Source organism: Clupea harengus, chromosome 12 (genome assembly GCF_900700415.2).
Source record: "Clupea harengus chromosome 12, Ch_v2.0.2, whole genome shotgun sequence".
NCBI lineage: Eukaryota > Metazoa > Chordata > Actinopteri > Clupeiformes > Clupeidae > Clupea > Clupea harengus.
The window spans coordinates 3,997,988-4,021,555 of NC_045163.1; the positions used below are offsets into that span (position 1 = coordinate 3,997,988).

The 23,568-nt window shown below is 42.3% G+C and overlaps 4 protein-coding genes and 1 long non-coding RNA gene across 6 annotated transcripts in view; 4 read left to right on the forward strand and 1 right to left on the reverse strand.

Moving 5' to 3' along the window:
* The window catches only part of LOC105913212, a 2,514-nt gene extending 420 nt beyond the window's left edge, over positions 1-2,094 (forward strand). Inside the window, exons 2-3 of one of the 2 annotated variants that reach the window (XR_004164788.2) lie at positions 50-148; positions 476-2,094. This is a non-coding gene — a long non-coding RNA (uncharacterized LOC105913212). Of the gene's footprint in view, positions 1-49 lie in introns of both variants that reach the window. The other variant, XR_006152687.1, reaches the window with a different exon arrangement.
* A 795-nt stretch (positions 2,095-2,889) lies between these two features.
* Positions 2,890-10,864, forward strand: LOC105911606 (acetyl-coenzyme A thioesterase). Its single transcript, XM_031577557.2, has 15 exons — positions 2,890-3,605; positions 4,865-4,934; positions 5,039-5,099; positions 5,197-5,298; positions 6,203-6,347; positions 7,069-7,234; positions 7,487-7,606; positions 7,869-8,019; positions 8,259-8,314; positions 8,425-8,488; positions 8,638-8,721; positions 8,874-9,007; positions 9,554-9,682; positions 10,260-10,386; positions 10,605-10,864. The coding sequence occupies exons 1-15, from the start codon at positions 3,422-3,424 to the stop codon at positions 10,743-10,745; spliced, it is 1,734 nt and encodes a 577-aa protein (XP_031433417.1). The 5' UTR covers positions 2,890-3,421; the 3' UTR covers positions 10,746-10,864.
* Positions 10,865-10,884: 20 nt separating this feature from the next.
* Positions 10,885-13,377, reverse strand: zcchc9 (zinc finger, CCHC domain containing 9). Its single transcript, XM_012842483.3, has 5 exons — positions 12,431-13,377; positions 12,114-12,264; positions 11,751-11,843; positions 11,582-11,650; positions 10,885-11,343 (listed from the first exon to the last, which is right to left on the reverse strand). The coding sequence occupies exons 1-5, from the start codon at positions 12,824-12,826 to the stop codon at positions 11,228-11,230; spliced, it is 825 nt and encodes a 274-aa protein (XP_012697937.1). The 5' UTR covers positions 12,827-13,377; the 3' UTR covers positions 10,885-11,227.
* Positions 13,378-13,578: 201 nt separating this feature from the next.
* On the forward strand, positions 13,579-15,911 carry LOC105888784 (low choriolytic enzyme). Its single transcript, XM_012814529.2, has 10 exons — positions 13,579-13,706; positions 13,804-13,866; positions 14,027-14,077; positions 14,241-14,290; positions 14,370-14,451; positions 14,545-14,659; positions 14,915-15,087; positions 15,259-15,340; positions 15,437-15,558; positions 15,693-15,911. The coding sequence occupies exons 1-10, from the start codon at positions 13,625-13,627 to the stop codon at positions 15,695-15,697; spliced, it is 825 nt and encodes a 274-aa protein (XP_012669983.1). The 5' UTR covers positions 13,579-13,624; the 3' UTR covers positions 15,698-15,911.
* Positions 15,912-16,001: 90 nt separating this feature from the next.
* On the forward strand, positions 16,002-20,984 carry LOC105911508 (alpha-2B adrenergic receptor). Its single transcript, XM_031577558.1, has one exon. It carries the CDS (start codon positions 17,428-17,430, stop codon positions 18,898-18,900), a length of 1,473 nt encoding a protein of 490 aa, XP_031433418.1. The 5' UTR covers positions 16,002-17,427; the 3' UTR covers positions 18,901-20,984.
* The last annotated feature ends 2,584 nt before the right edge of the window (positions 20,985-23,568 follow it).

Consider the following 23,568-nt stretch of genomic DNA (forward strand, 5'->3'; position numbering starts at 1 on the left):
AAAAAAAAAAAAAATACTGAGATCGCTGTGTGTGCTCTGCCTCTCCCAGAATTCCCCAGGCAACCTCAGCATGAGTAACCAACCTGGCACCCCGAGAGACGACGGCGAGATGGGAGGCAGCTTCCTCAACCCCTTTCAGAATGAAAGCGTACGTGCACTCGTGCTCTTATAGTTCAGTGTGGGGATAGTGTTGCACCGTACCCTCCAAACTGTGATCACATTGTGTAGCATGCTGAATGTGTTAGGCAATGTGTTGTACAGTGTTATTGCACTCTTTACTCTGGCTGGTTTTAGTTTTTTTTTTTTTTTAAATATGAATGAGTAACAGGAGGAGAAATTATATTTTTGCTGATTACATGTAATATGAATACCAATAGGACACCCTTTAGTGATACGTAACATAGTTTGGGATTACAGGGGTTTTGATGAATGCTTTTTGTGTAATTTATTGTAATCTTTGTTTTTGTTGTTGTAGTACTCTCCAAACATGACCATGAGTGTGTGAGCATCGTTTTTTGAGGTCCTAAGGAGTCGACAAGGGAATTAAGTTGTGCGAACGCGCTGTAGCCAGCCCTCTTTTACAATCTGAAGAAAGTGGGTCCAAGTCCTCCTCTCCTCCCCCCTCCCCCTCCCTCTCCCTCCATCATTCTCTTTTGTAATGTTGTTTCACTTCTTCAGCTACAGAGGACTGAGAGCTGAGCTCTAAATAAACCACACAGAGGGAAGACTACGACAAGTTAACAATGTTTATATTTGTATCTTTTGTGTATATATGTGGGTGTACAATCAGAAGTTACATGTGCATGTGTATACAAATGGAAGTATATTACTTGATCCGTGTATGGACAGGGAAGAAAACACAACAGACAAACAAAAACTGTATATATTGAGGTTGAACATCCGTGGTATGTCTCATTTTCAACTAAATCATTTCTTATTATTCAAGAATGTCTCCCCCTGATGATTTTTGTATATATAAAAAATTACGTGAAGTACAAAGGAAGGGCACAGCCATTAATTGACTGGGTACTGAAACAACTAATGAGAGGTAAGCACTGATTGCTGGAGATGGCTGTGGTCATATTATAAATATAGATAAGAACAGATCATTATACAAAATGTTTCTGTGTAACAAACAACCCTTTGTATTCGTACTAAACACTTCAGCAGCCATCCCCTCTTGCTGTGGCATAGGATTGTGAGGAGTCATGGTTGACCTCAAGGAACTCTAGTGATAATGCCCTGTCTGGCCTTGTGTGTTTCTGGCAAGCTGTTACCGAGAAACAGAAGGATGATTTAACAGCATGTATAATTATACAGATAATTGTAGCACCATGTATGTCTGCCTCAAATTTGACAGACTTCTTGCCAGAGTGTTGTAAAACATTTTGAATATTTGCATTTAAAAGCAAACATGGCTGAAGGGTTGGAGGTGAGAGTAACGGGATCCAGGAGGCGATGTTCAGAGAGATGGTGAGGAGCTTGTTTCTCACGGGCCCACATGAAACGATAAAAATGCTCCTCTCTACATCTTACTCTTTTTTTCTTTATTTATAGTTGTTACCCGGAAATACTGTGATTTTCTTTCACTGCGATTTTTTTTTTTATCTGGGTTTGTTGCTTAAGTTGAACCATATTATAATCATTGTTACCATTGTTGCTATTGATATTATGATACATTTACTAAACATTTTTACACAGCAAAGTGTAATTTTATAGCCTGGGAATTCAACTTATCTGTGTTTCTGTGAATTATTTAAAAAATTATACTGTACAAATGATGCAATGTTTTTTAGTGTTATTTGTAATAACATCTGCCTTTGTTAATGTTACTTCTATTGCCACACAACTAGTGTGTTAATGTGTGTCATTTTGTTTTTGTTTTGTTTATTTTTTCCCCAAAATGTTGCCTGATAATTAGGAAAATATTTCGTAGATGTAATTCATGTCTCTTTTTCATTTGAATTTAAATTGAATTTTTTGATGGTTCATTTTAATTTGTGAAGTGGTTATTTTCTACCTTGTGTTGACTTTTGTAAATACACTGGGAAGTTTTGAATATACTGTACTGATATAAAGCTTCTCATCCCTGTTTAACAGAGTCTATTGTCACTGTGTCTCTGTGTGGGTACAGATATGTCCTTTCTTTTTGAGAAATCTTCGCTATTTTCTTCACTTTAATATTGAAACTACATCAAAAATACAATTATGTAGTACATCAATTATGTAATTGGGTTCCCGATGCACTCTTTAAAATCCCAGTTGATGGAGTTACAGCTTTGAGGCAGTAAAATATTCTGACTCACCTGTCTGCTCTTTGATTCTATACAGGTAGTTCCATGCACTGATTGATTAGTGCTCTATAGCAATGTAAAGTACACACTCACAGGACTGTGTTATCTTTAAAGCACAACAACATTCAGGATATCTTTGTTTTTAAATACACAGCGAAAACTGAACTCTTAAGAAACCATGGAAGTACCCCTGTATCCCTGAAGTTCATTGTTTGAATAGCATCTCAAGCCTTCAAGGACAGGCCAACCCCTGTCTTTATTTAAAGGCCCACTGCTTCCCCATTAAGCCAAAGACTGTGTTTATTTACAGTGGAATTTCATTCCGCTTGGTTTATTGATTTAGGCCACTGTTCTACTTTCCAGTGTTACAGGGATTATCTCCTAGCTGAGGCTGTCATCCTCCATAGTGTTTGACTTCCCTGTGCGGTGCACCACACATAAAATAGCACCTGATTGTCTTGTCCTGAGTAAGCTTCCCTTGGCCGGTGCCTTGCAGGTGGTTTGTTTTGCCTGTATGCACTACATCTCTGTGTTTTACAGCCAGGGTGAGCACACTGTGATAGGGACTTTGGCAGGGGCGGGCCGGCAGCAGTAAAGGTAGATGTGGGGAACTGATATGTGACATGGGGGTGGGTTTTCCACACTGGTGTTTGTAGAGCTGTCATGTCTGATATACCCTCCTCAGTGGTGCTTGCCACAGAGACTTGGGTCACATGGCTCCCGTTGATGTCCAAGTTGGCCAGAGGTGAGGTGAGGTCACGTCCGTGCAGCAGGTTTGGAACCAAAGGCTGGAGCCCACACAGTACTGATAACAGCAGTCAGGAGTCGGAGTCGGCTAAGACGGTCAGTGCGACACACACCAGGCTCAGGTCACAGGCTTACTGGCTTCCTTTCAGGTAAGCACTCAGAGATATCAGAACCACAGCAGAGGGACTAGATCTCTTGATATCAGAACCACAGCAGAGGGACTAGATCTCTTGATATCAGAACCACAGCAGAGGTTCTAGAGCTCTTGATATCAGAACCACAGCAGAGGGACTAAATCTCTTGATATCAGAACCACAGCAGAGGGACTAGGGCTCTTGATATCGGAACCAAACAAGAGGTACTAGAGCTCTTGGCGTGGAATGGAGCAAGTGAACCAGAACGTCGTGGCCATTAATGGATCCTCAGAGAGGGCACCGAGAAGTGGGCATGTGCTGGCGGAGGTGCAGATGTGCCAGGCTATCCTGCCGTGCCACGGCAACCACCTGGGAGAGCTGGCAACGGGGCAGCTACTGAAGTGGATGGACACCATCGCTTGTCTGGCAGGTGGGTGAATACACACACCCATGGCACTTGTGTGCAGAACTAAGGCACATTTCTTGCGGAGGGACATTACATACTTAAGATATGCTTTGGATGTGTTCTTTCCTCCATAGTGACAATGTTCCACCAATCCAAGCGTTTATTATGTAAACTGTGTTTACAAAAACAACTGATCCTACAGTGCATGCTGCGACTTAAACAAAGTATTCCCTTTACGTTGCTCAAGTGAACAATTATAATGATCATTTATTACACCAACAAACCAACATTGGCACAATATGACCGTCCAGTGACCCACCTCTTTGGCTCAGACAGAACCGTTGAGGCAGTCATGACTCCAAAATGCCTGAGTCTATTCCTGCTCCTTCAGCCGCCGCCACCACCCCCAAACACACCCCTGCATGCCTTCACTCTGAGAACTGTCTGGCAAGCAGTGGACAGGACACAATGTGCCTTGTCTTCCTGAGAGTAACTCAGCCTCTGCCACCCCCTCGCATGGCTGCCTGGCCGTCGGTGAGACTGCTGGAATGGCTGAGGCTCTTCCAAACACAAGTGCTCTTCACCTTCTCCGGGACTTTGAGCGAGGAAGGGGTAACCAGAGTGCGCTCACCTTTCACCTGCTTCCTGCCGTCCCACAGCCCGGAGCGCTGTTAGCAGACCACTTTCACCCCTTCTAAAAACCCCAAAGGGAAGAGATTCTGTGTTTGACCATGAAGACAGATATTAATGATTTAAACGTGTCCTCTCAAGCCATGCAAGTCCCACCTGCTGTCAGAGGCTCTTGGCTTTTAAGGATATTAAATATAGATTATGCCAAGGAAGATGGCTGTTGACAAACAGAAAGACTGCAAGAGGGCAAAGTCTTTCTCCTAGTGTGTGTGTGTGGGGGGGGGGGGGGGGGAGTGTGTGTGTGTGAGTGGGGTGTGTGTGAGAGAGGGACGGGAACAGAGAGAAAAAAAGAGAAGGATAGAATCGGTAATAAGAAGAAAAAAAAAGGGTGAGGTGAATTATTCATAACATCTATGTTTGTGGAAACATCTGTCTGAGGCAACGGTTTGTCAAATTCACGGCTGGCCTGTTTTTCAAAGTCTATATTAGTTTCTCGGCTGAGCGGTTCCAAATGACTGATTGATAAGCGATATCAGGCGATCATGATAACCTCATTCATGACCTCAAGCAGTTATCAGAAACTACAACACTAAACATATCAAACCCCACTAAAGTTTCCTCATCCCCATGCCTGTCTCTCCTGTCCCTTTTAGCTGAGAGACATGCTGGTGTGCCGTGCGTTACAGCCTCCATGGATGACATCCGATTTGAAGAGACAGTTTGGTAATGCCTGCGTATTGCTCATACATACCTGCTAGTTCTAAATGGTAAATGATATCATACAGTACTTTGTAAAGGTTTACTGTACTGCCCCGGATCTCTTGCAGGGTGGGTCAAGTCATCAACATCAAAGCCAGAGTAAACAGAGCATTCAACACCAGTATGGAGGTATGCCACAGCTCTCCACTCATCAATGATTGTGCACTCTCTGACAACAGCAAGGTCAACACCACTGATGATATATCGTGTGTGTGTGTGTGTTTAGGTTGGGATCTGCGTCTCTGTGCAGGATGTGCAGAGTGGGGTCTTAAAGCGGGTGTGTGTGGCCTTCTCCACCTTCGTGGGGAAGCCAGTGGGAGGAAGGAAGGTGAGTGAGTAAGCGAGTGAGTGAGTGAGTGAGTGGGCATTGCACTTTACAGAGCTCCGCTTCCTGCTTCTCCCTGCCTCTATCATAGTGATGCCACCATATAAGTCTATTAGCAACTGTTTCCCATCCACTTTTAAGTGCCCACATGCATAGTTCATTAGTCAGCTTGTGGAACAGAGCACCAGCAATTATGTCCATCCACTGTAATGTAAGGCCCTCTGGATGAAAGGAAGTGCTAGGTGATGATGAAGCACAATGCTCCAGTGGTGCATCAATGTTTTACACAACATGCCTGGATGGAGAGCTCTGTGTTTCACAGCTACGAGATTGGGTCTCCACAGCAGTAGTCTTCTCTGAAGGGAAAAAAAAACAATCAGTCTTCTATACTGTGGTTTGGTGGATTGTGTTGGTCCCCTGTCATGTCTGTCAGTGCTGCACTATGCCAACACTGAGTACAGTAAGATGTCTGTCAGTGCTGCCCTATGCCAACACTGAGTACAGTAAGATGTCTGTCAGTGCTGCCCTATGCCAACACTGAGTACAGTAAGAGGTCTGTCAGTGCTGCCCTATGCCAACACTGAGTACAGTAAGAGGTCTGTCAGTGCTGCACTATGCCAACACTGAGTACAGTAAGACGGCAGACATCTTTGCATGTGCTTTCAGTACTACATGAGTGTACCTTCAGTATTTTTGGTATGATGTATGATATAAATTATTATCATGTTCTTAGTTCTTTCATAGACGATACTGATCCAATATTAAAATACACAGTGATGGGAATGATAGTAGGCACATTACTGTAACCTAAGCAACCACAGGGAGGTCAGAATGTAGCATCTTGTTCAGAATAACCATAGCATGGTGATGTTGACCTGTCTCGGTAAGGTTTTGCTCTGCCGTCCAGGTACTTCTAAAGCCAGTGGACTTCCTGAACTCCGTGGAGGAGCGTCTGGAACACTCACTGGCGTCCGAGAGACGCCGCCTCCGCCTCTACAACGAGGAGGCTTTCAACAACCTCATGGTGGACTACTACAGCCTCAGAGACAAGGGTCAGTCAAGTTCGTCTTCACTGCTCTGATTTATGAGTGGGAGATAAGCATCACTGAAAAGAGAGAAACTAAAGGTACAACTAGAGATTCCATCGAACACGCCGTGTGATATTACTGAGTTAGAATGTGAAATACAAACATCCAGAGCCCAGAGCTTGCCACAGTACGCCCCGGGGGGCACAGAGTTAGTGTCCCGTGCGGCACCAAAGTGTTGTCATTCCCAATGCTGGCTCCTTCCACTGGAAAGAACTCCACGGTCAGCCAGAGGGCAGGGTCACTGGACAGACACTCGGCCGTTCATATGGGGGCCAAGCACAAGAGTGACATTGTTTCACCGTCAGGTCATGTGGTGTCAGTTACACTCACATTGGTTTATTCATAGTTCCACACACCAGCCCTGTTACAATTCATGAGAGCATTACAATGAGTATGACTTTCACTGTCAGAGAATAGTCCCGTCTGAAACATGTTAAACACTGCACACTTGTGTCATTTTTACTTCTGATTTTCAGGAAAAGACCGTGAATCGTGTATCAGTGTGGCATTTCTTCTAGTTGCAATCCAGCATCGCTAGAACGTGAATTATCGACATAATGAAAACGAAACAGCTTTTAAATACTAATCACTGCTTGTAAATCAGTACCTCCTCATAAATAACCAGCTTGTCCTGGTAGCCTTTGAAAATATGACTTATTTCTGGACGTGCCTGCTTTTCTTTAAGGTGTGAGCAAAAGGAGAGACTCCAGTCCAACCCAGAGAATATCAACAGAGTGCACCCGAGTTGAGAGCATTGAACTTGCCCTTCCTCCACATGCCAATCACCATGGTAACACATTCGGAGGACAGATTATGGCCTGGATGGAGAACGCAGCTACAGTGGCGGCAAGGTGCCAGATTGAACAATTCTTACCATACTGCATCTCAGCAGACAAACATACAATGGCCTTATTTTTTATCTACACAGGTTATTACATTCACTAATGGCAAGGATTGACTTCATACACACACAGTCTAGGGCTACTTCAGTCTGGATAACACTGAACAGACCAGAATTGTGGATAATTATGGATTGTGTTAGCTGTATTGATTTTTCCACATTTCTCCTGTACTGTATTGTGCTCACCTCTGTCTTTCTATAGCCGGCTATGTGGAACATACCCCACCCTTAAAGCTGTGGACATGTTCCAGTTCAGAGGGCCGTCTACTGTGGGGGACAGACTGGTGTTCAAAGCAATGGTCAACAACTGTTTCCAGACCAGGTAGGTCACGGGCTCCCTGAAAGATACAGACACAACAGACAACATGTGCCATGTGCCTTGAGTTACTTTATCTGCACAGATTGAGTATGGTGGGTTACCCAGACTACAAATATCATTGGTTCCACAGGGGCCACACACTGAGATTGATTCATATTCTGTGCTGCTAACAGAAGAGGAGAAAGAGTGCAGTCTTTAGCTTTGATTGACTGAGCTGAGATGGTCAGCGTGGCCACTGACTGAAGGGCCTTTTTTTCTCTGCCAGTCTAGAGGTAGGGGTGCGGGTAGAGGCCTACAATTGTGAGGAGTGGTCCAAAGGAATATCGCGACACATAAACAGCGCCTTCTTCCTGTACCAGAGGACCAACAGCGAGGGTCACGTGCTGCCCTTCCCAGAGGTTCTTTTCACCACACAGGTTAGCTGTTGTTTCACTGCTAGCTGGATCATTTGATCAACTGTATTAGAATCACCTACAAAGTATGACATTTGTAATTGCTCAGAAAAAGATTGAACTCAAACTCATTCTAAAATAACTCTGACAACATGGTGGATTATGAACAAATTGATTAAAAGTTTAAAGCGGTCCTCCATCATGTTAAATGATTAATACATAACTCTATGTTTATTTTGTATTTCTTATTCTCTATCCTTTAGGATGGAGAGAGGAGATATCTGGCTGCCATTGTGAGAAAGAGAATTCGCATGGCTAGGTAACAAATGCTTAAATGATCTTATAGTGGATGGATAAATGAAGGAATAGGGTATTACTTATTTAAACCCTTGGTATCATCTCGTAAATCTGTTGCCTTGTTCTTCCTAGAAAGCACATCCTCTACTCCAGAGATGAAGGACCTCTGTCTGTCCCTTGGGACAAAACTAATCAGGTATTGATAGACCAAACTTCTTTAACTTTCGTATGACTTTCATTCACAGTTTTACAAACATTTCAGCCATCATAACTCTGCTGAGTCATGGCCCCACTTCTGTATTGTGCAGTAATGAATTATTGTCAACTCACCACTGCCCTCTACAGGTGTACTTGGGCTATAACAATATAGCAGCTCTGACAGTATTGGCAGGAAAACGGACATGGGAAGCAAGCAGTGTCAACAATAAGGTATGCCTCTTCTGATGAATGTCTCTTACTTACATTAGTATCACAAACTCAAACCACAGTAGAAACCCTAAATATGAAATAATTATCATCAACAGCTACATGCTATTTCAGTTGAACCTCATGAGCTTGTTTTCTGCCTGTCTTGGCTGTAGATAGGAGTGTTTGTGCTGGAGGAGCTGGACTCCCTCTGTATTAAGATGGAGATGGAGGTGAACACTACAGCCTTCCACTCCTTCTCCTTGCTCTCCGACCTCCACCTGAGGCCACTCTGGGACAAGCACTACCTGTAAGCCCACTGGCTGTTTGGACTGAACTAACTACACCTACTGTACACATATGCCTTGCAAATACAGAATATGGTATTTTGTTTTATATGATTAAAAATAGCAATGGTGAATAACTTCTATGATGATGTTTTACTGGACACAATCATATTATATCCACGTCAAAGCACTGTCACATACTGTCATTTTACTATTTGGTTATTGCTGTGATAGCTTATGTGACATCTTTAGGACATTTTCAGGAACTTCTGTGGTCATTACAATTATTGATAATGTTAACATGGCAAGCTGACAACTCAATGTAAACAGTCAAGATCACTATTGGCGGTATAGGGCATCTTAAAGAGGGCTCACGAAAGATGCTTCCAACATTTTTTATTTTTTTAAAGAAACACAAACCCCAGTAGGGTAAATATTTTACACTGCATAGCACATGCTTCAGGAAAACTAGTATTCATTGTTAATAAGTAGTCGTTAATTAATACATATTTTATTGTATATTGCTGATTCCCTCTCTAAAACTATTGTGATTATTTCGCCTTGTGCAGGAGCTGTGAGGAGGTGGAGAAAGCTGATGAAGAGGAGACTGTGTACCACATCAAATGCAGCCCCATAAACGGAAAAATCATCTGTGACTTTGTGTTACTTCTGTCTCAAAGGCAACCATGCAAAGACGAGTACGTTAGCACCACAGCTCCTGAAATATCAGTAACATCATATAACCTTTACTTGTAGACGATCAGAGAGATCATAACCACAGAATGTATGTGGTCTGGACAGGAGAATCAAACCGTTTTTGATTTAATTGCAACCCACGATATAATGAAACGTATCCAAAGGTCAAATCTTCTATTTTGTGCCCAAAACCTGTGTGAACATTTTTGTGAAAAGGTCACATCATTTGGTCTAAAAAAAACAAAAAAAACTATAAGCTGTTCAGTATAAACTTGAAGGCCCAATAGAGATTTTCTAAGGAATTCTTCCGTAGGGTTACAAACCTAAACAAGTGTACAGCGCCACCATGTGGCCAGCTTTCCTGGACATAGTGGATCTATTTGGCTTACATGGTATTGCACAATATGCCAATATACCTAACTAAATGAAGGAAAGGAAGACATAAACAGGTAGCGATTTGATGAGTGTCATATATCAGCTAATGGGTCACTGTTAATCATCTAAATTAGCTGACATAAAGTGTAAAGTATCTTGCAGTGTTTGGAGAAAGATGTGCAGCTCATATGTCTTTTCCTGCAGAGACCCTTACGTGATTGGACTGCGCTCCGTAACTACGGAGAAGTTGCCCCCTGTTGAAAACTGCACTCGCAGCGAGGTCAAATGTGCAGGATTCATCGTACAAAGAGCCTCCCATTCCACCTGCAAGGTACCTCATCCTCATCACCTATAATATTCAACCAGATGTGCTTGGGTGGAAACATGTGCCCACTTTGGATAGGTCTACAAATGGCAGTCCCATCTGCATAAAGTTGGTTTTGAATGAAAATGAAATAATACCTCTGTATTTATGGTTATGAATGGCCTTTCAAATTCAATTTTCTAATGGGGCTCATTCCTTGTCCTTTGTTGTTCGTATTTTAACAGGTAACTTACTACAACCAGGTGACTTCTGGTGTACTACCTTTTGTGGAGGGGAACCTGGCAGGCTGGTCCAAGTCCATGGAAGAGACGGCGAGATCCTGCATCTCATTTCTCGAGCTCGACACAATCTCAACTGCCTTTTAACAGTCCTAACAACTTCTCCTGTAAAGAACGATTTTTGTATAGTATTTATATATTTGCTGTTTTTCTTCTATGGATATATAGATGTTATTGAATGTAATAATAAACGTGTTATATATGTATATGTTATATTCAGACCTCATGTTTGAATGCATATTTATTATATGTAAACTCTGCATGTTGCATCAAAAGCATTTAACACAATGTCTCAAAACAACAAATCTGGCATACAAAATAAGGCACATCATTGTTTCCTGATTTTAAATATCTGTGAACAGTTCCAACATGTCTGAATTGACATGAACAGTTCATAATTCCTCAGAGATTTCCACTCCTGGGTTGACGTCTGAGGGCACCTTCATGAAACTCACCATAGCATAAGGATGTATATGGAATTAGGACAGTGCTCCATATTTAATGGGTTTAACCTCAAGAAAATGACCTCAAATTCTTTGCCATTTTGGTCAGAACAACGTTGATTTCCATTAGAAGACAACCACCTTGGGCTTAGCCTTGGTCTGTGCTCTCTTAACGGGAACATGGACCTCCTCATGATCGGCGCTCACTCTGTTGGACAAGCGGCTGACAGTGATGGAGTTTGCTGGGAAGAGATAACAGTCCAGACAACAGTCATTAGTATGTTATCCAAGGGACTTTGTTGATGTATGCATTACATTTAAATGTACATACACAATGTATGTCTTTCAGGTAAATTGCTATAATCTCGTCCATTGCAGTTAAAAATGTGAGAGCACACAAACAACAGCTTTTCTTTCAGTATCCTTGGTCATTCTTAACTCCACCAATTCTTTTTAGAAGATAATATTAGAAATACTCACATGTACTCTGATGCTCAGGGCAGTCTTTCTGGAAGTGTTCAACAGAGCCACACAGTCGACAACAGGCCCCTAAGAATAAACAGAACATACACTCAATCTCAAGACTACAAACAAAACCAAATGTCTAAATAAATAAACACACAAGCAAATAACCAAACCAAAATCTTACCATGAGCATACAGTCCTTTGGGGTTATCAGGACATGATTTGGAGAGATGACCAGTCTTACTACATATGAAACACTTGGCGAATGGATATTCACCTGAAGAGAGGGGAGCATTTTAGGAGCCACACCACCACGACTTCTACAACTAATCTCCATCAACTCAATATAAGGACTTCTTTTTAGAGAAAGAACTTAACTGATAGTCCTTCATCTAAAACTATTAACTCCAGTAGTCATTCCATTACATAACTTCATAGGTAATTTCTACATGTAGTTTAGTGCATTAGAAATAAAAATGTGCTTTTATCATTCCTTGAAAACAATAACGACTAAGACATTTTGACATATTTTGAAGTGGGCTCTAACCAAGGGCAGGGTCCACTTTAGCTCTGCACTTCTGGATCTCGTGTTCCGTTGAGCCACAGCGGTAGCAGATATCACAGCCCATCTCCTCGTCTTTGTCTGCGTCTGGGCAGTCGGCAAGCCCATGACCTGGCTTTTTGCAGTGGAAACACACCTACACACCACCAGCACAGACAGAAAAACAGGTAAATGTCACAATTTACGCTTTCTCTCCAACCCATAATCATAGCTCAATGTGCCCATAGTGCAAAAACGGCAAAGTACAGTAGGAGGTGTGTGACTGGCCAAAATGCAATCAGCTGCTTTGTCATTTTTTTTACCATGTTATTCTTTTTAGTAGACTGTCTTTTTAGTCTCCTGTCTTCTCTCCTCTTGTCCTTTTTGAAGGCAGTATTCAGCTCTTCACTAAATTCTGGGGCTGACAATTGCCCTCTTGGCAACGGCTGCCCTGTCTGCTTCAGGTAATCCATGAATCCATTTACATCCGTGCTGCAGAAATCCTTCTTCTTATTCGGTTTATTTCCTTGGCCAGGCTGACTGCGCCGCAGCGCAAAAGATGACCCTTTGCCTGGCTTTTGGTTGGAAGGTCCTCGGCGGCCACCACTGGATCTCGTGCCTGCATTTGAGCCCTCAGCACCAGCCTTCATACGGCTCCATGGGGTGGCATCTGTTAGTTTGTGTTTGTGGACATTGTTGGCTCTTGCCCAGCGCGTCATGCTTTGACCAGTCAGCTAACTAACTAGCCAACGTTCACAAAAACTTGAATGTGTTGTCCACGTTAGCTAACTCTCTATCGTTAGATCCTAAAATCAGCATACATTATTTTGCACGCTAATGTTGTTGATGACGGAAGGACAGTTTCAATTCCCCACTGAATCAAGCCTTCCTCATTTTTTAAGGATAGGTTTGTAGCTATTTAACGGAAAAAAAGGAGAAACGTTTGGAGACTTTCTTGAGATGTAATCTGTGGCAATTGATCACTCAGATCATTGATAGTCAGTAAATTAACGTTAGTTAGCTAGAAACGTTTTTGTAACGAGGATGTCTTTACTAAGTCGAACAACATAACTTTAAAGTGTGCTAATATGACTGACTATATCGACGACCCATCAATAATTACAGCCCTACCTTTACACGTTGACCAACAGGATTAATTTATACAGTTATAACATTCAGTTTCACGTGTATGCAGGTCGGCGCAGGATTGTTGCCGGATGTTCTTTGAAAAAACGTCCGGAATGGTAACATGGAAGCCGTACACAGTTCCGACCACAAAAGTTTGACTTCTAGCTTATTGCTGTTCAGATTTAACATTAGACCAACCAATAACAACGGGACGGCTTCTTTTCAAAATTCAACACCCAGCCTACCCAATCATTGTCTGAAATTAAATCAATTGAATAATGGCTTTTCAATTAATAAAAGTCCTCAGTGTCTCTACAATATAAATCACACATGCCCACGTGAATCTCATTATCATTATCGTGAAAGACCGCTCTAAACAGCTTTGTATCATGTATATGTCTCACATTAGACCGGTACTTTTCACTTTGGTAGCCTTATATTCCATAGCCACCCTTCTGGATAACAACACTGGTAAATTGTTAAATGTAGCCAAATTCTAAAAGTATGATTTGACTTTCAGATTAAGCGTGAATTCTCAGACTGTTTCGCAATATCAAATATTTTGCAGTGGTCTGCGTTCCAGTGACGGGAGCGTCTGCTCATCAAAATGGTACATTCAATAGTACAGTGGGTAAGTTACGTTGAACTCAAACCATTTCATTAGCTCATCAAAATCCAAATGCGAGTTTGTCCACAGTCCTTGCTCGTAGCCCGTTCTTGGCATTTTTGGGAGCCGAGTTTCGGAATCCATTCTCTAAATCTCAGTCACTGTTCATGTTTTCTTCTCTCAGATGACGATACATTTCACAACTTTACCAACATCAGCCCAGAGACCATAAAAGGTAAATGACAGCAACACAAGGATACATAGGATCCTGCTGCACAATTGCATCCTGGCATATTTACAATTATCTATGGAAACTTTCCTCTGTCACAAGATACTCACTGAATCATTTCTCTCTCTCTCTCTCTCTCTCTCTCTCTCTCTCTCTCTCTCTGCCACAGGTCTAAAAGATTCTCAGGATTTAATAACAGAAGGTGATATTTTTGTTCAGGTGAGTTGATATGCACAGCACATTCTACTCTTGCTCATGTATGTGTTCTGAAGATCTGACATTGTTGTGTATCACCCAGAGTGACAGAAATGCTCGTGATCGGATATGGCCAGGTGTAGGTGGACATGTGACACTGCCCTATGTCATCACCCCAGAGTTGGGTCAGTTGGAAGCTTCTCTGTTCTTTAAATGTTTGATTGCTTGCTTTTTTTTTTTTTTTGGTTCAGATGTTCACTCATTTTGTTTTTGTCTAGCTCCCAAGACTAGGGAAATTCTGTCGGCTATGAAGATGATCTCAGACAAATGCTGTGTCACGTTCCATGAACGTGAAGACGAGGATCACTACATAAACTTTTCAGCTGCTTCTGGGTGAGTTAGCAGTTTGCTTGTGCTGTCTTTGGATCTATGCCAAAATAATACGCCAAATAAAACTTTACTGTGACCTAGTCCTTGAAGTTTAAAACCAACCTCAGACACTTGCTCTTAAAACGTTAAGCTTACGTGTGTATTCTGTGGTAGTAGTAGGTAAGAACTGAGTCCAATTGAGTTGCAGAGGTGGGATGCTTCTTAAAAAAACAGTTCCACTGGCTCACTTGTGTCTTCTAACTTTGTTTGTCTGTTAAGATGCGCATCCTACATTGGGTTCATCGGTGGAAAACAGGAGGTCGCCGTCGCCCCTCACTGCACCGTGGGCAACATTTGTCACGAGTTACTGCACACTCTAGGCTTCTATCATGAGCATTCACGAATGGACAGGGACAGCCACGTCAAAATAGAGTTCCAAAACATAGTTAAAGGTATTATGAGTGTTTTAATAACTTGCGACAGGTTAACATTGTACCATTTAAAAGGAACAAATATTAATGTACTATGCAGTGCAGTGCATGGGGTGTAAACATGTTGGTCATCCATTTACATGTACCAGATTGAGTAGAGTTCAGTTGTGTGAATATTGCCCTTTCTTGCAGGGGAAGAAAAGAACTTTAAGAAGGTGGACGCAAACACCCTGGATTTACCTTATGACCTGGACTCTATCACGCATTATGGAAGGTGAGCTGCCACTGAATCACCATAGTGACATCCATTAAAGTCTGGAGGTGATGTGTTCGTATGAGAGCTGACCACCTGACCTTATTTGTCTTTTAGTTTGTTCTTTTCCTCCAATGGACAGCCCACTCTTGTGCCAAAAAATAGTGTGCAAGACCTTGGCCAGAGGTCACACCTTAGTGAACTTGACGTACAAAGGCTTCGAAAACTATACAAATGTGGTGAGAACGTGTGCTTCAGTTGGCTCCTCATTCTAATTTAGAGGACACAAAACTATATTCACTTATATGTAACTTGGATGTTATATACACTTATATGTACAAGCAATCAGATGTGTACTCTTTCATTCCATCAGAGTGAAGAGAGAAGTTGGTAAAAGAAATGAGACCGCGCTGCCTGAACAGCTCACATGATCATGCTGTGAAATATTGCCATGAAACCCCAGAGTGTGGGAGTGTCTATCATAATTCCCTCTGTATCCTTCTTGGGAGATTGTCATGGACATCGACATGCATTCAATTGTGAATGTAATGCTTTGCAAAAAAGTATTTTCAAATAAAAGTTTCAAATGGAACGCTTGTTTTTAACTGCTTAGAACTGCCACCGCACAGTTTCACCACTAGAGGTCACAATTCACCAGTAATTACAGATAATCTTGTAGCGTGAAGCCTATCCCAAGGTCTGTGGTCTCATCTGTAATTGGACAATAAGGTTCACCTGTGTCAAGTCAGTGTGAAGTCAATCAGTATGTTAGTTTGAACTGCTTTGGATGAATGTGTCCATTGCAGAGGTAGTGTTGGTTCATTATGCATAAATGTCTAAAACATATATTTGGAGTGGGATGAGCTCTTGCTATTTTAAGTAAATCTCCACTGGATACTTTACAACATTTCTTGTCCGTGATTTACTTACAGATCGCACCGGATGTTTACAGTCTGCAAATCAGCCCTGTAGATGCAGAATTGATACATTAAATCCGTTAGGGCCTATTGCTCTGACAATTGCTGCAGATCAAGTCTAAAAAGATGTATTCCTTACTACAGCCAATAATCATATTACTTCAGCTAGATCAGACTTTTTTTTGTATTACTTCATCTACTCCACTACATGAAATTGCACTACTGAAATGTTGGAGAAGCTACGACAGTACGACTGATGAGCGTAGGTGGGATTGAGAGAACTGCGGTAATAGAATAAAGCGTGTGAGTGCGCGCAAGCGCAATGGGACTGGGTTTGGTCCGATGATGCTGAGCCTGACATCACAAGGCAAAGATGCGCTTGTATCAAGTCCAAGCAGTCTTTTACTCACTTACTTGAAGTGCGAAGTAAGAGGAGTTCGGAAGCTGTCGCCACTGTCACAGTGACTAAAAATGTCGTAATGATAAAATGGAAATGAAGAACGCTTACTACACAGATGACACAGCCCACCCCCATGCACGGAACAAATAATTTAAATTTCTATGGACTATAACTTCTTCAACAGTTGTGGAATGTATTCAGTCAAAAGCAGGTAAAACTGAAGATGCTATAAAGTATTGTAACAGTTTGGCACTCGTGATTGCAAGGACCGACAAGTTCAAGCCTCGGTGCACAAGGATTCCAAACTTCAGGGAACAGCGATAGCGCGATCGCTAATTTAACTCATGTTTTTGTTTCACCGCTATTTTCACAGTATTTGTAACAGTTGCAAACAATCTCCAGGTGACTGCGAATGTTGATGTTGATTATTTATTGATTTAGATTATTTGGAAATCATTCAATGCTTGATATTGACGTTCCCACCACTATTTGGGGACTGTTTAAAGTGATTGATAAAAATGCATTAATGCAAAATCTGGCAACACCATAACAGCTACATTAAATTGTATTCATGACGGTTTTTTTTAGCATTTTTTATTCGAATACTGAATCTGTTGTTCACATTATCATAAGTGGATAATGTCATTGTTTGTCTTCAGCAGTTCCTGTCTTCAATTATCTCTGACTAAAAATGGAATTTTCCTTAAAGGACTGAGCTAGCACATACTTGCAGTTTTAACCAGAGTGCAGACTAAATCAAGCCTTGTCTTGGTGCAAAATTGACTTCATCGATGAATTCTACCATGGAGGCAGCTCCGGATGCTATCCATCCACTTGGAGGTGGCACTAATAGCAGCCAGCAGCCTTACTCTCCGGAGGCCACTGCAGCCATTGCCACCGCCATCACGCTCATGATGCTCTTCACCATCTTTGGAAACATCCTGGTCATTATTGCGGTTCTTACCAGCCGCTCCCTACGCGGGCCTCAGAACCTTTTCCTGGTCTCCCTGGCAGCGGCCGACATCCTGGTGGCCACCCTCATTATTCCCTTCTCACTGGCCAATGAGCTGATGGGTTACTGGTACTTCCGTGCCATGTGGTGCGAAATCTACCTGGCCCTGGATGTGTTCTTCTGCACCTCGTCCATCGTGCACCTGTGCGCCATCAGCCTGGACCGCTACCTGTCCATCTCGCGGCCCGTCAGCTACACGCCTCAGAGGACGACGGGCCGCATCAAGGCGGCCATCGTGGTGGTGTGGCTGATTGCGGCGGTCATCTCCTTCCCGCCGCTGCTCTCCATGAACAAGAGCCAGGTGGGCGAACAGGGCGGCCCCCACTGCAGGCTGAACGACGACACCTGGTACATCCTCTACTCCACCATTGGCTCCTTCTTTGCGCCCTGCCTCATCATGATCCTGGTCTACGTGCGCATCTACCAGATCGCCAAGCAACACACACGCTGTCCTCCGGGAGAGCCCAGGAAAGACGCGGGAGCCACCTCTCCTCAGCGAGGAATCAGCAAAGCGCAGCGCAATGGAGCGGACCCTGGGGGCTCGGCCAAGACAGAGAGCGCATCCAGACCTCCAACCCTCAATGTGCCATCCTCTTCCTCCTCTCCAGCCCAGGGAGAGGCTCCAGCCACCAGCCAGAGAAAACAGCTCCCCATGCCTCCCTCAGCCCCTGCTCTGACATCCAACACTGGATCTTCTGTCTCCTCATCTGCCACCTCAGAAACACAGTCAAACATCGGCCCAAAGCCCCCCCAGGTGGATCAGCAGCAATACGGCAGCCCAGAGAAGCAAGGTGACGCGTCCGATGATGACAGCTCCAGCCCAGAGTCTGAGAAGGACACGCCTGCCAGAGGGAGTACCGCTACCAGAACTCTGGCACAGAAATGTAGAGGATTAGTGATCACCTCTAAAGGGACACAGTTAGCCTCACTCAAACTCAAACCCAAACCAGTGGGAACTCCAAACACGGCGCGACGCAAGGCTATGGTCAACCGTGAGAAGCGTTTCACGTTCGTGCTGGCTGTAGTGATTGGTGTTTTTGTCATTTGCTGGTTCCCGTTCTTCTTCTCTTACAGTCTGATAGCCATCTGTCCAAAAACCTGCACCTTGCCTGAACCACTGTTTAATTTCTTCTTCTGGATTGGTTACTGCAACAGTTCCCTCAATCCCCTCATTTACACCATATTCAACCAGGATTTCCGTAAGGCCTTCAAGAAGATACTTTGCAAGAACACAAAAGATTCATTTTTTTGAAATGGAAATATCTGATCTGTCCCATAAAAAAATCTAAACTCTTAATTTCTTTCCTTTTTGAATACTATGAGTGATCCAACTATTCAATCCAACATCCATAGGAAAGCTTTCTAATGGATCACAATAGATTTTTTTCTGCATGATTTTTCTGCGCTGGTCTTTAAGGCAAACGCAGTAATGAGCATGAAGAATTCTCAAGAGCGCAATCTCTTTGAAGCATTTCTTTTTCTCTATCCCTGGGGATGTTTTAGTCAGTGTGTCTCTGATCTGAGAGCCACTTTGAGAGACAGTGTCAACCCTGTGATTGAACATGGCAAAGGTGGATGTGGGAATAATTCACTCAACTGGTCCCTTACTGCTCTTGCTTTCTCTTAGGAAATGGCCCATGCCAGCGCCACAGCAGTTGTGTGATGTGCTTACATGAACTCCACAGAGGAGATCTTTCAGACTAGCGATTTATCACTGAGATCTGATACAATGTTCATTGAAAACAAATTAAATGGATCATATTTACCTCTGTCAGTGCAACAAAATACATATCTCCCAAAGACCATCAGCATTACTGGCATCACTAACCTAAGAAAAAAATATATATCTGCTTTGAATATGTGTTTATGATGCCTCAGTAGTGTTTGTTTTAAATCTCTTAGTGCTCTGGCTCTCCAGTTTCTTGGTGACAGGTTTTGAAATCAGCATGTTCTGTTCATTCTGGCCGACTAGCATGGTTTTAAAACACGAGAGAGGAAATAAACAAGCACCTCGATAAATTGACATTGATAGTTCTTATTGCATTGAGGTTTTTACACGGGTTTGAGTGATTGCACGTTGGGGTATGATTCAGAGAATAAAAAAACTGTAATTATTATTGTCTCATCCAAGATGATGGGACCATTATCCAGAAGTGATGTTTGAAGAGTGCAATTTCTAGTTCAAACAAGCCATTGACACATTGCATTCAAACACAGCATTAAGGGAGAAAAAATACATAAATACTATAGAATGCATTTGGTAAAATATATCAAATAAATAATAGTTTGACCCTGTTTTTCTATGATTTAGATCATTGCTTTGCTGCTTCTGGCAGTCATGATTTTAGTACTTAGACATTCATAAATGTTTTTGACTGATTTGCAAACCCCCAAATTATGCACATCATCAGATTCATCAATATTCATCTGTTCCCTGCCATTGAAACAATGTGATGTATTAATGCATACTAAAAGCAGCTTCCTTTCCCAGCACAGCAGTAATGTTGGATTGAATAGCAAACACGTTGAAAGTGTTGGTGCACGGCATAGCGTGCAATGCTGGAAAGGATAGAACCTTCAGACCACTGAGCCAGTCAGCAAGCCTATGAATGATTCAATGCGTTGAAGGCTCGCATCTACGTGAATCCTTAGAGGAAGTGCGTGAACTGTGCTGCTCCTGCCAACAGCTGCCAACAGAAACAATGTAAACTTTTGGCTGCCAGCCAGTGGAGTGAAACCTCCATCTCCATATGGAATGATGAGTAAACTAGTTAACTGTAGCAGGGCAGCAGATAAGACCAAACTTTGTTATATTTTTTCCCAAAGATTCTCCACCAGACAAATCAAAGTCACAACACAAGTGGGTCTGGGCTCCTATGTAAGGAGGTTTTTGGATGACCACAATCATTTAATTCAGTTGCCGAATCAAGGACCTTTGCATAGAGGCACAAGTGTACTTTTCCATGTCCACAAATATGTATTCATCCCCGGAGCCCTTTCAGTTGAGCTGTTCTTCTTGTTTATGTCCTATATCAGGGGACATCTTCAGGCTCAGCACCAGGTACTCATTCCCCTTTGCAGACCAGTTGTTTAATCCCATTTCTAAATCATTCAGCATTTGTGGTGCTTGGTTGTCTTTTCTGAGAATGGGGTTTTTTGTGGACGACCTTTGACCCTTGACCTATGACCTATAGATTTGGGTAGAGAATGGTTACTATAAGAGGCTCTCTGTGACTGATCTGAACGTGAAAGTATCCTTGTAGAAATTGTTGCCTGTGTTATATGAAATAAAGAGCTTTCAAATTAAGTAATCTATTTGACTTTCTTCACCATTCAACCACGAGCCCTAGATGCTACAAGTATGTTTGATTGACACTGATGTTTGGACACTGTAAGTGTGTGTGTGTGTGTGGATGTACAGTATGTGGTACTGGACACAGGTGTCTGTGTGTGGATGTATGTGGTAATGGAGAAAGGTGTTTGCGAAGCGGGGCTCCTTAATTGGTGGAGTGACAGGTAGAAGTGGAGAGACCACGGTTTAAATGGAGCTATTTGTTCATGTGTGCGGCAGAATCAGGCAAATGAGGTAATCAGCTCACCCCAGCTCATGCCAACTGAGCGCTATCCATTAAATTGGCTTAAATACTTCTAATCAAGTGGATTTGTTTCGACAAACGTTTTCCACGGTGTTCACAATATGCTGAGTGAAGTGTGATCTAAATAAAACAACATATATAATTCAGTACGTGTAACATATAAATCGAGAAAAAATTGCAAAGCTGGAATGAGCATGCTTAACATAGAGGTAAATTACCTCCATGTTTGAGACGGCTTCCATGTTTGAGTAATTATGTTGTTTCATGAGAACTTTTCTCCACAGAAGAGGTTAAACATATCGGCAGGAATGTAGAATAGTCATGGAATGATACCCAAGAAGATAGAATTTTAGCATGCAAATTATAGTGTTCTGAATGTACATCTCCCTCTCTCTAAGTGTGTGTGTGTGTGTGTGTGAGGGAGAGAGAGAGAGAGAGAGAAAGACAGAGAGAAATAAAAACTAAACAAACAATCACGTCTCTCTCTGTGGTATATGCACCAGAACAGTGCTTGGGAGGCAGGCTTGAGACTTACTGAAATAGATTCACATCGACATTATGGACAGAATGGGGACATGACACACATTGCTGTCTTTGTTGAGTGGGGTAGCTGGTATGGCCCATGGTAATAGGCAGGTTAAATGACTGAGAAAGGGAAGTTTACAGTTACAGTACAGTTTACAGACGTTTACACAAGATGATTGTGATGAGATAATGCCATCAGAAGCAGGAGACCTGTCCAGGTTGTCAGAGAATATTCTCTGTGATGAGAACAGAAGACATTGACCTTTTCTATTAACTTTTATAACACTTCCACAGAACCGCAATAATGTTTGACGTGTCATATTTAACTACTTTGTTCTACAAAGCAGGTATAATCATGTTTAAACTAGAGGTCAATGGAATGAATGAATGAGAAGTAATTAAAACCTCGTCTCTGCACAAAAGGTGTAGATGCATCAAGATGAATGTAAACTAGTTTATTTTGGGGTAACAACCAAGATGGTATTTGTAAATGAAGTTTTAGCATCTATAAATATATGGGGTGAAACACATTCTTTCTTTGATGAGCAAGGCAGCCTGGTTAGACCACAGGTTTGTGCTCAGCACGCAGGCTTGACTGAAAAAGAGTAGACAAGTCTCTTCTCTATCATGAGAAAAGAAGAAGTTGACCCTTCTGCCAAAGCAACACTTCTGCAGAATTGCATTGCAATTGTTACATTGCAGATATATTTAATTTCTTATAGTTGTCATTTCTACATTTTCCACTGAGTCTTAATCATAACAGTGTCATGCTGAGGTATGGCAAACGTGAAAAGGCATCAATTTGATCAAGCCGGCTAAAATGTGATGACTTGATGGCTCTGACGATGCCATTTCTGGCCTATCTGATGGACACAAACAAACACATTTTCTCCCATCATTTCCAAAGAAGTCAGCAGGCAAAACCCATTGTAGCTAGCTACACACAAAGGGGGTTTCACAAACGTCACATTAAATGGAAATATATTTGCAAAACAAATCATTACAAATTTTCCAGAACACTTCAGCAGCTGCCAATCAGTATTGTGCTGCATTCCGAATGCACATCCTATTGAATGGAAAGTTTATTGCAAGGCAAAAAAGGAATTTGATGTGAATGGCCTGAGCAGGAATAACACAATGACAGCTGTCACCTCCTCTGCTCACTTTAGTCATCATACACACAAAAAATGTCCATTTCATGTGCGTCCCGCCACGTTGATGACACCCATTAGCATGCATTCATTTAGCAGATGCTTTTTAAATGTGGCCTCTAGGAGTGTCATTCTGTTCTGTCATTTTTCTAAAAAACATCAGTGAGTTTCTTTTGACCACAAGTGAGAAGCGCATTACGCCTTTTTTGTCCACAAAATGAAAAGCACAACGATCAACTCTGGGCAGGAAAGTACGTGCTCTGTTCAGTATTTCGTGGACACAATGCTAATGCAGTTGTGTTTTTTGTGTTACCATGTTTCATGAGAAATGTCTTGATAATAAATGTATGTATTTCGTAGTACAGAAGGAATCCTGTCTAAGAAAAAAAGGTCTGTTACACTTGGCACCCCATATCACTGAACACGTACATACATATCACCATAAGGAACTCAGGAACCTATCGTTTTTTTTTTACTGTTTTCTGTGTTATGCTGTCCACAGTCAGAGGCCTTAAGATAAAACACTGAGTGGCTACTGAAATACGACAGCCATCGTACTCCATCAGTCAAGGAAGCATTTCGTTCGCCCAAACCGAGGTGCCCCACAGCAGAGCAGAAACTGAGACAAGGACACCTACACTCAGGAGG

What these genes read in the sequence shown, in the direction of transcription:
- LOC105911606 (XM_031577557.2), top strand. Translation starts at nt 3,422, where the DNA reads ATGGAGCAAGTGAACCAGAACGTCGTGGCCATTAATGGATCCTCAGAG. An exon ending in AGCCAGTGGGAGGAAGGAAG is followed by an intron (nt 5,299 to 6,202) that starts GTGAGTGAGTAA and finishes TCTGCCGTCCAG; the next exon opens with GTACTTCTAAAGCCAGTGGA. An exon ending in CTTGGGACAAAACTAATCAG is followed by an intron (nt 8,489 to 8,637) that starts GTATTGATAGAC and finishes TGCCCTCTACAG; the next exon opens with GTGTACTTGGGCTATAACAA.
- zcchc9 (XM_012842483.3), bottom strand. Translation starts at nt 12,826, where the DNA reads ATGACGCGCTGGGCAAGAGCCAACAATGTCCACAAACACAAACTAACA. An exon ending in TAAAGTGGACCCTGCCCTTG is followed by an intron (nt 11,844 to 12,113) that starts GTTAGAGCCCAC and finishes CCCTCTCTTCAG; the next exon opens with GTGAATATCCATTCGCCAAG. An exon ending in CAAAGGACTGTATGCTCATG is followed by an intron (nt 11,651 to 11,750) that starts GTAAGATTTTGG and finishes GTTTATTCTTAG; the next exon opens with GGGCCTGTTGTCGACTGTGT.
- LOC105888784 (XM_012814529.2), top strand. Translation starts at nt 13,625, where the DNA reads ATGTATATGTCTCACATTAGACCGGTACTTTTCACTTTGGTAGCCTTA. An exon ending in CCTTCTGGATAACAACACTG is followed by an intron (nt 13,707 to 13,803) that starts GTAAATTGTTAA and finishes AATATTTTGCAG; the next exon opens with TGGTCTGCGTTCCAGTGACG. An exon ending in TCTATCACGCATTATGGAAG is followed by an intron (nt 15,341 to 15,436) that starts GTGAGCTGCCAC and finishes TTTGTCTTTTAG; the next exon opens with TTTGTTCTTTTCCTCCAATG.
- LOC105911508 (XM_031577558.1), top strand. Translation starts at nt 17,428, where the DNA reads ATGAATTCTACCATGGAGGCAGCTCCGGATGCTATCCATCCACTTGGA.